This window comes from Polyergus mexicanus, unplaced genomic scaffold, assembly GCF_030449975.1.
Source record: "Polyergus mexicanus isolate NDT 795.1 unplaced genomic scaffold, iyPolMexi1.0 SCAF_5, whole genome shotgun sequence".
NCBI lineage: Eukaryota > Metazoa > Arthropoda > Insecta > Hymenoptera > Formicidae > Polyergus > Polyergus mexicanus.
In genome coordinates, this window is record NW_027223325.1 from 72,501 (window position 1) to 88,908 (window position 16,408).

At 28.8% G+C, this 16,408-nt stretch overlaps 2 protein-coding genes across 4 annotated transcripts in view; one reads left to right on the forward strand and one right to left on the reverse strand.

Moving 5' to 3' along the window:
* Positions 1-8,143, forward strand: part of LOC138933767 (uncharacterized) — a 27,983-nt gene extending 19,840 nt beyond the window's left edge. The window contains exons 4-7 of one of the 2 annotated variants that reach the window (XM_070296760.1): positions 488-549; positions 631-763; positions 981-1,086; positions 1,280-8,143. In XM_070296760.1, the coding sequence (XP_070152861.1) occupies positions 488-549; positions 631-763; positions 981-1,086; positions 1,280-1,378 (400 nt within the window). In that variant the 3' untranslated portion in view covers positions 1,379-8,143. Of the gene's footprint in view, positions 1-487; positions 550-630; positions 764-977; positions 1,087-1,279 lie in introns of both variants that reach the window. The other variant, XM_070296761.1, reaches the window with a different exon arrangement.
* LOC138933766 (putative leucine-rich repeat-containing protein DDB_G0290503) lies at positions 7,626-16,098 on the reverse strand. 2 transcript variants are annotated; one of them, XM_070296759.1, is made up of 14 exons: positions 15,959-16,098; positions 15,362-15,432; positions 15,118-15,256; positions 14,565-14,742; positions 14,326-14,433; positions 13,978-14,256; positions 11,426-13,798; positions 10,931-11,045; positions 10,520-10,724; positions 10,092-10,272; positions 9,706-9,885; positions 9,401-9,553; positions 9,031-9,123; positions 7,626-8,932 (listed from the first exon to the last, which is right to left on the reverse strand). In XM_070296759.1, exons 1-14 carry the CDS (start codon positions 16,001-16,003, stop codon positions 8,730-8,732), a joined length of 4,323 nt encoding a protein of 1,440 aa, XP_070152860.1. In that variant the 5' UTR covers positions 16,004-16,098; the 3' UTR covers positions 7,626-8,729. The 2 variants fall into 2 exon arrangements, with proteins under 2 accessions (XP_070152860.1, XP_070152859.1); XM_070296758.1 differs by having other exon boundaries at positions 7,626-8,935.
* Positions 16,099-16,408: the final 310 nt, after the last annotated feature.

Genomic DNA, 16,408 nt, shown 5'->3' on the forward strand with positions numbered 1-16,408 from the left:
TGTAGAAATGATAATTCACTAAAAGCTAGTATAAATGCGCAAATACAATACATATACACGCACGCACCATTATCGATATACAAATATGCTCGTCTATTCAAACCGAGCAAATTTGTTCGTAAAAGTATATATACGTATATATTCATGTTTAGTCGGTTTTGTCCAGCGAGAATCAAGTTATTATATCGTTTAGTAAAATGAAAAATGTAAAGATCTCTTTTATCAACGTATGATTACGCACTCCGATAAACCAATCTGTAATAAATCAAGCATTGATTAAAAGCCTTAACATTTTTCATTTATATATATTTATCTGATGAATATCTGATAATGAAAATAGTTGAAATTTAAAGAGCATGCTTTTTCGGTGCTTGTCCCGTACTTGTCCCGTACTTGTCCCGGAAGAAGAGAAAAACGACGACACAAACTCGTGATATGTATACCGACAATTATCGATTAATTAAATTTGTGATATTTTACTTCGCAGATGCGCGAATGGATATATCGGGCAGAGATGCGAATTTAAAGATTTGGACGGTTCCTATTTGCGTAAGTATAGATAAATATAGATTTCTTTTTCTGAAAATTTCATTTGCAAAGTATAAAATAAAAATGCCCTCTCCTCAACAGCCTCACGGCAACGAGTAATGCTGGAGACAGCCAGCATCGCCGGTGGTGCCACAATAGCAGTATTCCTCGTCGTTATCATTTGTATAGCGGCTTACATTCATTGTAAGCGAAAGCAAAAGGAATTGCGGTCGAGGTAATTGATCTTCCATTATTATCATTGTCATTTCCATTCGTAGCATGAATTTTCGGCGTATCCGGCTGATATTTACGCCAGTCGCGCAGTTTTCGAGAAAGTTTGCGTCTCCACGACGTCATCTAGAGAGAGAATACCGAGACTCTCTATATACTTACTTGTGGCGAATATTACATTTGGCTTTTCTCTACTTTTTTTTTTCCTTTCGCTACAGCAGTAACGTCGACACGGTAGACAGTCCTGGTCGAGATCCAGAGCTGAGGCCGTTTAGCAACCGCAGCCGCTCTCTAATGATCTTTATGGCCAAGAATCCCAACAGCTCGGTAAGAAAAAGAAGATGAATTGAATTAATAAGCTCGGCTATCGAGATATAAACTCGAATAAATGCGAAATACATATTCTAATCGAAATTGTAATTTTGATTAAAGTAATAATGTATTAAAAATAATATATTAAATAATATAATATATAAATTTAATATTTTATAAATAATATATTATAAAATAATTTCTTTAGGCAACGATAGAGCAAACGAGAATGCCGAGCTGGAATTGCTCAGAAGCGGAATCAATGAAGATGGCGTCCATCAGCGAAAGCAAGCATCCGAGTCAATAGCAAACTACCTGACGCACCGTCTACGTACGACGCGTTCCGCTGCGACGATTTATTATCGACAACACGCGAAACATACGAAATATCGTCGAATAAATATCGATGATAGTGAGAGATATATCTCGAGATAGCAGCGGCCTTTAGTAGCCTTTAGTAGCGAACTTGTTAGCAATATCCATTTGATTCAAAACATCTTAACGCGGTGCTGAGAAAACAAAGTGAGTCAAGTATATTGAGTACAATTTCTGAGCTAATGACACATATACCGAGACGACGCATGTCGGCTTCCTTCGATCCTCGTGTCGAGACATTCCCGTATTGCCGCACTCGAGTTCCCCGAGTCTGATCGAAGGGACATTCGACGCTCGTCGATTATCGCGTATATTCTTTCCAACGAGTATCTTAATAATTCATCCGCGGTACAATTCTTTCATTTGAAAAAAAAAAGGAAAAATGGAAAACACCTCGCATACAAAAAATGTGATGTTCGAGACAAAACATTTCCGTATATATTATTTTTTTGAAAATGACAGGAATCATTGAATATTGTCTTCATGCAAACGTTAGTATCGCGTGTAGTATTGTTGCAAGTCATTAACAAGATAGAAAAAAATAAAAAGAGAGATACATGCATCAGTTGTAAAAGTAGTGCCTTTCTACTCTCTTTCATAAGAAAGCAAGACGTATAGTTTCAATATGTTTGATCAGAAAAGATCAAATGGAATCGCTCGTTTATCTGTCTTACATCCGCGACGAGCATCGTTCAACGATGAATCGTTGTGTTATTATGAGCGCAGGACGCTGACACATACTAGTAACAAACTAATCTTCTCGTAAAACATGAAATTGATAGCCGAAAATCGCTAATAATAGACAAGATAAAACTTTTTGATGCTTGGTACATGCTATCCGTATTCGACAACAAACGCTAGTAAAAGACTTTGATCCAGAATTTGCTCCTGGATAATGATGTATCACGAATGAATGCGTTCTATGATACCTCGCGGTGTTTGCTCCACGAACATCTGGTATATTGCAATTTACTATAATTTGCATTGTACGCTTATAATAGGCTCTTCCAAAATGATTTTTGTGAATGCGTGATTAATTGTACCATTAGTATCAAAGGGTTAATAATGAACGTATGTGTCTTATATGTAGAGAAGTCTCTAGGATTTAAATTTAAATTATATAAATCCGACCGAATTATATAAATCTTACCAGAAAGCAATAGTTTCATAAGCGCATATGAAATACGTTTCGCCGCTCAAAATAAATATGCTATCTATTTAATAATTGGTTAGAAAAATCTATTGACGTCAGATCGCCATCCGACGTTGTATTGTTACGTATTGACAAAATATTTTCTCGACACGCTTTGCTCTTAATGAAATATCGTTTAATAAATCTTAGGCATATGGAACATACACGCAATGATAATACTTGTAGTGAAATCAATCTTTATTTCTGTATATCTGTAAAAAAAAAGCATCTGTAAAAGACAGAATATGTCATTAGAGAAAGAGAGAGAGGAAGTAGAAAAACAAATATGCTAGAAAAATTAATTCAATGACTTTGTATAAGCGCAGCTCATAATTTACTAATTTCATAATAGAAAATCTAATTATATTTCGTCTGTATGACGTTTACATGAAAGGAAATTGAGAATTTCTATTTATCTTCCACATTCATCTAATTTTCAAAATAATTAAGTGAATAAATGTGGAATGAGATATGTAGTACATGTATGATTCTGCAAGATATTAGTCCCAATCATTTTTCATTAGTATTTGTTCAATACATAAAATTAATATATCTGTTATTGCATTTCAAAATCAAGGAAAATGCTTTAACACCCAATCATATTAATCATACACCGTTCTCGTTTTATTACTTATTTATTTATTTAGATAAAAAAGATTTGAATTTATCTCTGATTGCATACATAATCGCTAAAAGATTTATTCATGATTTTTTCTACACATTATATCATTTTTGTATTATTCGAATTCTTTCATCTTCAGATTATGATTACTTGATTTCTAATTTAAGCAGCATTAAAGAATGCTATTTTAAGATGCAATAGAAGGGGATTAATATGTTTTCTTGGACATAGCTTGAGGCTGGGCCTCTTTGTCATTTTGTTTCAGCTTCTTGTAAATAATGAATTATTCTATGTTAAAATAATCCCGGATCTTCGATAATATCAATAATTATAATAACAGCAACATTTTCGTCGTACTACATTGTATTACAACTTATTATGGTACTTTGCTGTATCACGCTGTGCTTAAAAAAAAAAAAAAAAATTCGAAATGCATATTTTTATAATTATATAATTCATCCAAAGTATATTCTAACAGTGACAGAGAAGATGTTGAAGACATTAAACAACAATTCAATAATGATTTGTATATTTGTAGATACTCTCGAGAGTATAAAAGAACAGCTTTTCTATATGCTTTGTTACGCGTTTTTCATATTAATTACGCACCCATCTGTCACTCATCGCTTCGAAATACATTTAATAATAATAATAACAACAACGACACACAAATGACTCTTTGTTCGAACTGTTAGAAATTCCTGCTTATTGCAGAGAAAGAAAGAGAGAGAATGAGAGAACGTAAAGAAACAAGAGCGTGGCCTAAACATTTACAAAAGCGAATACAAATAGTATCTTTTTAATGTATAAAATAGTTATCATTAATGAAAGTGTATTCTAATTTAATTTTTCATATTTCATATTGTATACGTGGTTCCTAATTTATTACTATTATTATTATTATTATTATTATTATTATTATTATTATTATTTTATTATTATATTCTTTATTAATATAATTAATTATTATGACAATTAATTATTATTAGAAGTTATTCTTAGTTCAATGTGTATCAATAAAACTAATCACTAAGGACTTGTTCAAGGAGGAATGTGTTGTGAAATTGCAGTATCGATACGAATGTTGAGAATGGAATGCATAATGTATCACATTCAAACATAAAACACATTTATCAGCTAAAACTAGCGGATGATACGAAAGAACAAAACTGTCTGTTACTTTTAATTTGAGCGCGCGCTTGAAACTAATTATAAAGGATTTATTAGTAAAATGTTTGCTGTAACATATCAATATCATGCAATTAGTACAGTCAATGTATGCAGCTAGATAAAACCACAAATGTCCTAAATACAAATGCATATATTACATTTCTTTCCAGATTCAATATGATAATTGGTTACTGCAGATTTAATGAACATAGATTATATATACACATATATCTGTACAAATTAATTTCATTGTTAGAAACATAGTATAGCTGCGAGAAAATGGTCGTACGATTTTCTCTTGAGAGGGGAATATACATGTTATTGTTACATTAAAAAGACATATTGTTACTTACAAAATAAACATCTCTTTTGTGCCTCCATTACAAAGACAAACATGTAGATTATTTATAGAAAAAAAAAGAAACTTCTCGCACAGAGTACTTAATAAGTATTTTAATAAGTTGTCTTAATAAATTAAAGATCTCGACGATATTTATATATACAAAGAAAAATTTGTATTAGAGATCTTACATTTATATTCGAACAAATAATTTTTTACCAATAAAACAATAATAGAGTCACATAGTACAAATTTCTAAAATATGTGTGTATAAGAAGCTTGTTAAAAAAAGAACGAATATATAACAAAATTAGAATTCGTGTAAAATAACTGTCAAAATATTCCTCAAAATGATGTATATATTTCCATAGTATAAAATATAATACATCTGAAATATATTTAAGGTCTCAAAAAATATATATATATGTAATATGTTGTGTGTATATATAGATTAATGCAAGTCACAAGTTCCGATTTGTTCTACAGAAATTTGCCAATGACTATATTATTCGTTCTTTTTAACATTTTATAACTCCTATTATAATTTAGAAACAATCGTATGTGCGCGCGCGTTTTTTTTATTATTATTTTATTTATTTATTTATTTTTATTTACTTGATACTTTTGTTTCTTTCGTGTCATCCAATTTTGGTTAATTCGCCTTTTTTTCTCATTTAAGGCTTTTTCTGACTCGGCCAAATTAGTCAAACGAGAAAGAGAGAGAGAGAGAGAGAGCGTCATTTTTATATCGTGTACATTATCGTTATCAGCGATTATACAAAATATTATAATAAGCAATTTCAAAAGAGTATACGTAACATGATCAATTAATGTACCAATGATTTGGCATTTTAGCACATAAGATAGCCTCGCGTATTGTATTCCGCGCGCGAAAAAGACTATATTACATGAAATAACAACACCAAAGTGTCATCCAAAAAAATGACACAAATACCATTTTCTTTGCGATAGTTTTACAACTATTTCATAATAATTTGGATAAATAACATTATTTAAATTATACCATGTTAATTACAGAGAAATAATTACTATTAAATGATATCGTATGATTTTTATGGCAAGACGAAAAGATACATTCGCCAATTAATTTTATTAAAAATTTTTCATTCCTATAAATTCAAATGCACTACACACATACATAAAATTATTTCTAAAGTTACGATTCAATCTAAAATTCGAACAAAAATCCAATGAATATATATATCAAATATATATATATAGTGCTTCTTCCTTAAAAAATCATATATTTCAGTAAATGATTGTAGCACAAATCCTGCAAAACCGCCAAGAAACAATATACCGAGTAAAATCTAGTTTCTTATTTTTCTCAAATATTGTTATTCTCAATTTGCAATAATAATATATAATATTGCTCGCGCTATATTATGATATCTATCAAATATAATTATATTAATCACACTATATATATAAATAAAATTATAAAACTGTTGATGACGAATATTATTGTTTTTGCGTATATATATACACACACACACGCACGCATATATACACACAGAAACAATAATATTCGTCATCTCAACAGTTTTATAGTTTTATTAATTCCTTAATTCTCTCTCTCTTTATACATACACATGATACTATCGATCTTGGAATTTTATTTAGAATTTCCCTGATAAAATCGAAATATCCTGATATTTATTCCGCATCATTATTTCTCGCACATTGAGCTCTTAAAAATAACAATCTTGTCCGTCTAATGTTCGAGAACTCGGAAGCATATATTTGAAGCGTACTTTATGACAGCAGATAATGTGATGGGTACCCTCGTCTGATATACCAAACTTCCATAGCATGTAATAGCATGCTGCCCGATGTTAATGTACCAAAGACATCGATTAACTGGAAGAATTAGTTGCTTATCATTAGAGAGATGAGAACAAGAGCACGCGTGTGCAAAAAAGAAAAGAAAGAGAAAATAGACATTGTTGTAGGGAAGAAGTTATATTTAAATGGAATTTTGGAAACAAAACAAAAAGAAAAAAATATTACACCGCTCGGCAACGCATCCAAAATATATTGTTATTATTTATAAAGAAATACATGTACTAAATTGGCGTGCTCTGCGGTTGGGAGCTTTTATGATATATATGTTAAATATTATCTATATTATTATTATTATTATATTATATTATCTATTATATTATTATTATTATTATTATAATTATACTTTTATTATCTTTCTCACAGCATTATTATTATATTAAAAATAAAAACTTATAATTTTGTTTCGAAAAGACTAAGATTAACATAAATGTCGATATTTGCATTGTACGTTATCATATCTCATTGTATGTTTTCTTTTATTAACATTTTATTCATATATGTCCACGCAATGGCAATATCAAGCTCATCGTATATATCCAAATAATATTTCATAAAAAAATAGATATTTTATAATCCCTATTTATATATACAATTCAATATTCAGGTAGTATAACGCATGCTTTCCAGAAATGGAGTTCAGATTAAAATTGACCGAAATCTAATGATTATTAATATACTTCTTTTGGATCAATATTTCGTTTCACTACAGTTTTTTGCTTGGTATAATTACATACTAAGAAATATAAAACGATATGGAAATCTTGAAAATGAGATAAAAAGATCGAAGAAAAACGAATGACTACAAAATATAGATTGCCTTTGCTATTCCTTTGTCATAGAGGATCGATTCTCTAATTAATTTTTCTTTATATTTTATTTTTATTTAATTATATTTATTTGAAGGTTTTCCTAATTATTTGCTGCAGTCATACTATTGCAATTATGACATTAGATTACATCAGATGCAGAAAAACCATGTATATAAATACCTTTATTTTCTTACATTATAAATTCAAATGAATTTTGTCGACACGACATTCCACTCGTGTCTGACAGTACAGATAGGTAAAATATATATATCAGACTCTTTTCGGCTTATGAGTTAAACGTTTAATTATAAATAGCTGTAAATTTTGATCAACTATAAAAATGTTCGTTTTTACGGAAAATATACAGAAACATGTCGATTGAATTATATACATGCATTTGTTAAAAAGCAGGATAATTGACAAACAAAAAAAGAGAGTTTTCGATATATCTTGTTAATTTATATTATCGGCGAATGATGGTATGTGAAAAAAATTAATTTATTTCGATGTGTAATCTAAGAAAAAAATGTATATAATTTCTCATTTCTAAATGCATGTATATATAACTTAACTGTGTTATAATTCAATATAACTGTACTAAAGAGAATCAGGAGCCTTAATTTACGGCCTATTTAAATTATTATTTAGCTTGGTAACTTTGAAAACATTACTTTCGATAGTTTTTTTAAACCTTACAACAATGACTGGGGAGAAAAGATAATTTTATCTCTAATACATTTTTAGCAAAGAAATTTCGAGAAAAATAAATAATGTCTAGACTAATATGTATTTTATAATATTTACGTATTTTTTTTACACGCGAAAAATATCTCTTATATCTATAAATCACAAGGAAACATTTCAATATATCATAACAAAATATGAAACGAGTTTTACAAACACAAAATAAATTAAAAATGCTAGTGATTTTTATAACAGCGCGAAGCACGAAGAGCATTTAGAAAAAAATTTTATATTATGTAGACTAATAATAAAATAAAACCTAAATTTTATGTAAACATATTATACGCGCGAATAAAGTTTATAATATCTAAAATTAAGCGCAAAATAAAATTAAATCATTATTTACATATTTCGCTAAAACAAAATGAATGAACTGTATCGTCAATTTGTAAACAATATGCATTATAATCGCGCAACATGTCCATAAGATATCTTGTTTGTCATTGTATTTTTATCTAATTAGCTGTAAAACAGATTACAATGATAATTGAAAGATACAAATGTCAATCTCGTCGTTTAATACAATTGGCATAACATGTTTTACTTTAATTCGATACACTGTAAATAATTTTTCCAAAATTTTCGATTACGTGTATTTATAAATGCTTGTAACTGTGTGATGACAGTTGGCCTTAAAGATTTTTCCGGCGCCCATCTTATTATAGATGATGCAACAACATCAAATTTTTGTCTGGAAAGACTGAGCAATGCAGATATTATGCCTTCTTGTTGATCGTGTGTACCTACTTACAGAAATGGATAAAATTATATATGCATGTTATATATTACACACATATATTGTTATATAAGACTAGCTTTTGATGCAAAATAGATATATCACCTTGGCCAGACTGGATAAGATCACAGAGCTGTTCACTAATCTCCTGCACAATATTGTCTTTATCTTCTAATGGAAATGCGCGCATAAGCTTTCCTACAAACAAACAAATAAATAAATAAAAATACACACACACACATACATAATGTATATACATACAAAGCAAGGTGTCCCATAATACATAAGATGAATTTAATACTATTTTAGCACTATTTTCGTACGTATTATAATTATTTTTAAGTGCTAAATCCATTTCTGAAGTTGGTTGACATATATTATGGGACACCCTGTATATAATGTAAATAACGTCAACATATGTAAAATATAATATTTTCATCAAAAGCATAATACAATAAATAAAAAATGAACATACCAAGTAGAGAAAACGCGCTATATATACAAGGATGTTCATAGTTGATAATCATTGGCAATAGAGCAGATTGAATGATATTTTTATATGTCCAAGATGATCCTCCTCTTTTTGCAATAAGTATAATGGCTGTATCTAAACCATTAGTCCGTTTAGCTACAACAAATATGTATATTTATACATACATACACATATACATACACATTATATATATATATATATATATATATATATATATATATATATATATATATATATATATATAGCAATTTATATAAATTATAAAAATATGCGAGAAATATACTTACCTTTGAGAAGAGTCATGAGCTCTTTAACAATATCATCTCTTGCTTGTTTAGTATAAGCATATTTATAAAATTTCGATACTAATGTCTTTAATGCAAGTAATTTCTTTAATAACTTTTTTGATGGTGCACCCTGGATTTGTTGCGAGCCGATAAGAAAGGCTATGCACGTCGGTAATATTTCTGTAAAAATTGGATATCTAATCGAATAACTATGTTCAATATAAATTTGCACCTTACATCACAGTAATTGCATGCAATTGTATGCCTAACGATTTTTACAATTAATGTTGAGACCATTACGCAATGTCTTAGAATCTGTTATTACTCTTTTTAATGATTCTTTTCATTAAACATTTTTTTCATATATATTATGGCATATACAATACCTTTGTTAATCTCAGCATTGGGAAGTACTTCAGGCCAGGATGTAAGTACTGTATATAAAACATTTATCGACATAAGATTCATGCAGTAGAGAGCATTGCAGCACATTATGCGTACTCTTCCTCTGTCTTTCTGGATACGTGACAGGACGAGATACATCCGCGTGAGTGAGCCAACTCGCATCTGCATATATGAAAACATTAATGTTGCTTTATTATTATTATTATTATTATCATAGGTTGGCCTAATAATCGTAATACAATAGACAATTTCTCGTGTAGAAATAAGTAGAAAATACTGAATACAATTTTTGCATTTTGTTCATGAAAAGTTATCGTTTTGCCAATTATCATGATTACTGAATCGCCTTGTATAGTATAATTTAATTTGTATTAAATGTATACTATTTAAAACAAATATACATATAAACCTTCGCTTCACTCGAAAGATTGAATAGCTTATATTCAATAGCAACTTGTACAAAGTGAAGGACCGTTGGTCTCGACACCTCTAAATCGATTAATAATGCTGTAATTTTCTGCTCATATGTTGCCATCAATGGTGCTGGAGGAGTGAATGATTTATCCAGAGCATGGTCATGTTCGACATGCTCTAACAAAAATTCAACTATACATCTAAAATATAATTGGAGAATAAAAATATTATTCTTCTCTTTATTCATATATTTAACATAGAGGAAAATTTCAAATTTAATATTTGAAAAATCAAATTAACCATATATTAAGCGTAATTCAAACGAATGTATTAATATTTTTAATATATTTAAAATTTTACTTCTAATTGTTATGTATTCGACAAATTTACAAAATATTATACTAACTTGGCTATAATACGTGGTCCGCATGTGTTTGCTAATTTTTGTATTACATCGTAATGTACAGAATTTTCCCAGGCACTATTTATAAGCCTTTTCAATTGTTTCTTCACAAATCTGTCTAAAATATAAGTAATACATGTATAATATGTATCAATATTTAATTTCATTTAAAATGAATTAAGAAGACAATCTAAAACAAACACGAAATTTGATATTAAATGATTATCATTTTGAACATTTTGGGCTTTTTTTTAACGTTATTTTCTTTTTCAAAAATTAATGATTACTTTTTTTCTAATGAGCTTACATATATATCATGTTTAATATAAACCATACATATAATATTTAAAAATTAAAAAAAATTTTTTTTTTAACGCATACTTTGAATATTACTAAAAGAAATTTCAAAGAATTACTTAATTTTATGCACCTCAAGACGGATTGTCTTCTTAAAATATATTTTGTAATTATATCTTTCTTTCTTTATTTATTAAATACCTGTAATTGTACAATCATATGTCTTCTTCTTCTGTGACAGCTTACGGTTGATACATTTTCTGTTAATATATGTAGTTAGTTGAGACATTGGTGTTTGAAATTGTTCAACATTATCATAGGGGACATGATTGATCAATTTTGTTTCGTTGTTTTGTTCATTTAGGCATACGTTTTCTCTCTGAATTTCAATAGTTTGTATCTCAGTTATTTTATCATTAGCATATACTTCTCCTCCTTGCTTGCCTAATGTATTTTTTACTTTGTTGAGAGATTCGTCTACACCATTATCATTTGTACAATTCTCAATAATGATTTCATTGTCTCTCTGCAAATATTGTATTTCAGAAACTTCATTAAATATATTATGATTATTACGATTTTCATGTCCCGTTGCTTCTATCCCAATCGATTGATTCAACATTGAATCATCATTTGTATCCATATTCTTCGATATCTCATGATTGTCACAACTTTCATCTCTAGTTGTATTACAAATGTATTTCAGTTCAACACTCGGTGTTATTCCTTTTTTGATAATATCGATCGATTTTGTTTGTAAATTTTCAGGAAACTTATATGTGTCATATTTCGAATTTTTACAGAGACGACTAGCTTCTGATTGGATAATGACTTGTGTTCTTAGTGGGATTGATCTTTCAAGCTTTAAATCTTTTGCCATATTGTCTGGGACATTATTATGTGATACATCAAGCTCATCGCAATTATTTGACATTCTTACCGTTATTCCCTCCACTGATATACTTTCTTTGCTTGAATCTTCAACAGAGACATCATCAGATTTATCAAGTTCCAAAACTGTAGATACACGTTCAATATCCATAACAGACAGAGTGAAATTGTCATTATTTTGAAGGCAACTTTCACTATTTGTCGAGACTAAGTTTCTCTCTTGTATTTTTCTGATAGATCTTTCATCAACAATACTGTTTATCTCACTATATTTTTCAGCACTTCTTTCATCACATTTCTCGCTTATTGTACTATCTTCTTTGTTCTCAATTAATAACTTATCTTTCAAAACTTGTGTATTTAATCGTTCATTATACTTTTGTTGAAATGCTTCTAAATTAGATATATTTTTTATAGTGCAATGTGTAAAATCTTCTCGATCGGTATTCCATTGGAGAACTGATGGTTTTGGAGTATGTGCAATCCGCAACTTTTTTATTGGTTTATGATCATCAGAGTGTAATTCAATACTCTCTTCTTTATTTACATGTGAATTTGTTTGCACCTTTCTCTTTAAATTACGAATTTTTTTAAACAAACGCTCGCTATATTTCATTTTATTTTGACTCTTTTTTTTAATTTTATTTTCTTTCGAAATTATATCAGCATCATCAATACTAATATCACTGTTACACGATGAAACTTTCATCCCTAAATCGACAAATTTCGTATTAACTTCACTTAAGGAATTATTGCTTATTTCTTCAATACTATCATATAATTTGTCAGTATTTAAATGTGATGTCGTTAGATCATCCTCAACAATCGCCTTTCCTGCTGAATTCAATGCATCCTCTTTGCAGAAAATAAACTTTCTTTTGTCATACTCATCAATGTCTTTAAGGAACTTACTGGACGCATTTACATACGATATTGCATTACTCTTATTTATGCATAATTCACGCTTAGATTGTAAAATATCACATGCAGTCGTTTTCATAGTATCTTCAGATTTATTATAAAGTGTATCTTGTAGATATCTCTCATCAAAGCTTTCAATTTTCCACACAGATACATTTTTATCTTCATTATATTTGTTCAATCGACGTCTTTTAAGTTTTATCTTTTTATCTTTTTCTGTTCCAATATTCCCCAGATTTTTAGAGCAAATCTTTTTCCTTTTATCGTAATGTTCTGCAATGCCTTTGCAGATTATGGTAATTAGATTCGAATTTAGCAAAGTATTATCGTTATGATTTATAATACAATGACAAGAATTAGTATTTGGGTTTTCTTTCAATCTTTTAAATTTTTTCATTTGACCTTTTAACAATCGAATTTGCTTCCTTATCTTTTCAATAGATGAAGAATGCTTAGCTAATAAATCATTGGAACAGAAATTCTTTCTCGCACAATCCATACTTTGAAACGAAGTACATGTTTTGGAAATTGGATTGAGATTACTAGATGGTTTAGTTGCAATCGGTGTATGCATTGTAATATTTGTATTTTTTAATTCATCATTTTCATTTTGCATCGCAGCAGACATCGAGTGAAATACCGATTCAGACTTCCGATTGTTAACTGTTGAATCGTTATAGTGGTTACATGGGCTCGAATGTGACATAGATAATGCTCGAGAGAGGACATCTTCATTTCTATTTGTAGAATCTGGATATGTATCTAAAAATTAAAAATATTAAGAAGGATATGTATATAATATAATGCAGTATTATACAATATTATACAATATTAAAGAATATATGCACACACACGACACACATACAATATGTTATATATGAGTAAATTAGTTTAGTTATAATCTATCATTGTATCAAATAATTATATCGTATGTTACTTACTAGGAACTAAACATGGGGACAAAAGAACTTCTTTTGGTGGATAAAAATTTTTTTCTATTAAGTCTGGATATGTGCACATTGTTTTGCATATTTTTTCAGGTGTTAAGGCTGAAGGCAAATGAGATTCACATTTTGCACAAAATAATGGATACAGATCATCTTTGATATTATAAAATTCATCAGTCATGATGCTTTTTTCTTGTACCTCAGGTTTTGCATTTAGTCCATTATCATCACATAAGAATACATTGATACCAATATCCGAACTAGATTTTGTCTCTGTCAATATTAATCCACATTTTGAGCATACAGCAATAAGAAATTGTTTGCTTTTAGTCTTATACTTACCCAAACTTAATTTAGCAGTATCAGAATTGTTGGAAATAACTTTTTTCTCCTTTCTTTTGTGCATTACTTTTAATTTTTGCAATTCATGTTCCAAATGTTTAATTTTGTCTTATAAAGGAAGAAAAAAATAGATATTATTATATTATTGAAAGTATAAATATAAATATAATTTTTCTTCCATGTATTGATTATATAATGTATGAGAAATAAATATAAGAATATTTAACTTGTTGTTCTACCTTTGAAAGATGACTTTTGTAGATCATACTCCATAATTTTAGTAGAACACTCATCTTCCAACTCTTTTATTTTACATGTTAATTGTTGTATAGTTTGCTTATCTGCAGCTATATTTATCTCATATTCCTTTATCTTGTTTGATAACTTTTCATTCTTCGATTTATCGTCTACAATTTGCTAAAGATTGTAAGATGCATATATTAATATATAATCACATGCGTGATTCTTTCTTAGATCAAATTGAAATGTGTTAGTTAAAGTACAAATGTGACGTAAGCAATGTTTAACAAGCTAGAAACTCGAGATTTGTATTCATGAATAAAAAATTACATTATCATCAAAATATCTCAAAAATATTCTGGCTAAGCTCTTAAAGAAATTATTGTTGTTCTTATCTCTTACACTTAATATATTAATTCTATATTCTATATTTAAATAATATCTTTGTATACCAGCTTGAAAGATAAAAGTATATCCTATAAAAAGCTATTATTAACAAAAAATTTAAGGGAACGTTAATGGTAATTTAATTTAGGAAAAATTATTATTTACAAGTTCTAGTTTTCTTGTCTCATCTATGACAGATTTGTATCTGGATTTCATATAATTGGCATCCTTCTTTGTAACTTCCAAATCTGATTTCAAACAATTAAATTCTCTTACTTTTTCGATATATTGCTTAATTAAATCACTGAAACATACCAAAGATTATCAAATTCCATCGAAGAATTGATTGTATAATATATCAAATCATAAAAAAAAAAAGTAAAATGGCATAAAAAAAAGAAACACTTACTGTGTCTTGCACATTTTTTGTTTCAACAATAAAGTTGATTCTTTCACTTTTTTTGCCTTATAATCATCTTCCTAGAATTGTAAAATTATTTACCGTTTATATTTCAATTACATTTATCAAATTTAAAATTATAAAAAAATTGCAAAGAAAATTTAGAAGATATATTAAATTTTATAGCAATTATTAAATTTTCTACATATAAAGATGAAAACAAAAACACAAAGAAAATCGAAAACCGAAATGTATAGTTATAATAATGTCTTCATACAATTGTTATCAATCTACCCAGTACCCATAGAAAAAGCGAAATAACCATTAGTGGCGTACCGGTAAATCGACATACTAAAATTTGTATAACCACGTGAATATTTCTAATTGTAAGGCAGCTATAGATTCTGTATATACCCACAGCCCCGAATAAGCTTTCTATCCAGACCACTTTCATACAGAAAAACTTTAAAAATGTTAAGAAAAAATTATGTTTTTTTTTCGCTAAAAAACAATACCAATTTCTAACATCAAAATTTGAACTAACCTCTATTCTCGTACATTCACATTGTGATTAAAACTTAAAAATACGCCATACGTAGTACTTACGATCGTATCTATGATGTTGTGCAAATTCTTGTTACTATTATCCATTTTGTCTTAGATAACAACATATAATATTCTTGTTGGAAAATTGATTTTTACACATTGCTTCTAACAAATATCAATGTTTTTCCCGCTATCGACAAGTCTACTCATTTCGTTTGCATTTGCACCGTTTACACTCTTTATATAGAGAGAACACTTAAAGCCAATAGCGGAGAGCACACACTTTTGCATAAACGCATAATCATAAGCATAAGAAAATTGATTGGTCCGTTTCCTTATGCATAAGGAAATTGTTGCGAGCGAGAGAGAACGCAAGGGGCACGAAAGAGAGTATGTCCTTTTCTACGTGCATCTTTATCCCCCACTCCGTAAATAAAGGCAAACGCTCGGTCTAGATATACTATGTCTATGACCGTAAGTATCATAAAGTATATCGCGAAGATTGCAGAT

Coding starts and splice junctions, on each gene's coding strand:
- LOC138933766 (XM_070296758.1), bottom strand. CDS start 16,003: ATGGATAATAGTAACAAGAATTTGCACAACATCATAGATACGATC. Junction 15,433..15,958: donor ACAACATCATAGATACGATC/GTAAGTACTACG, acceptor TTACAATTCTAG/GAAGATGATTATAAGGCAAA. Junction 15,257..15,361: donor CAAAAAATGTGCAAGACACA/GTAAGTGTTTCT, acceptor GGTATGTTTCAG/TGATTTAATTAAGCAATATA.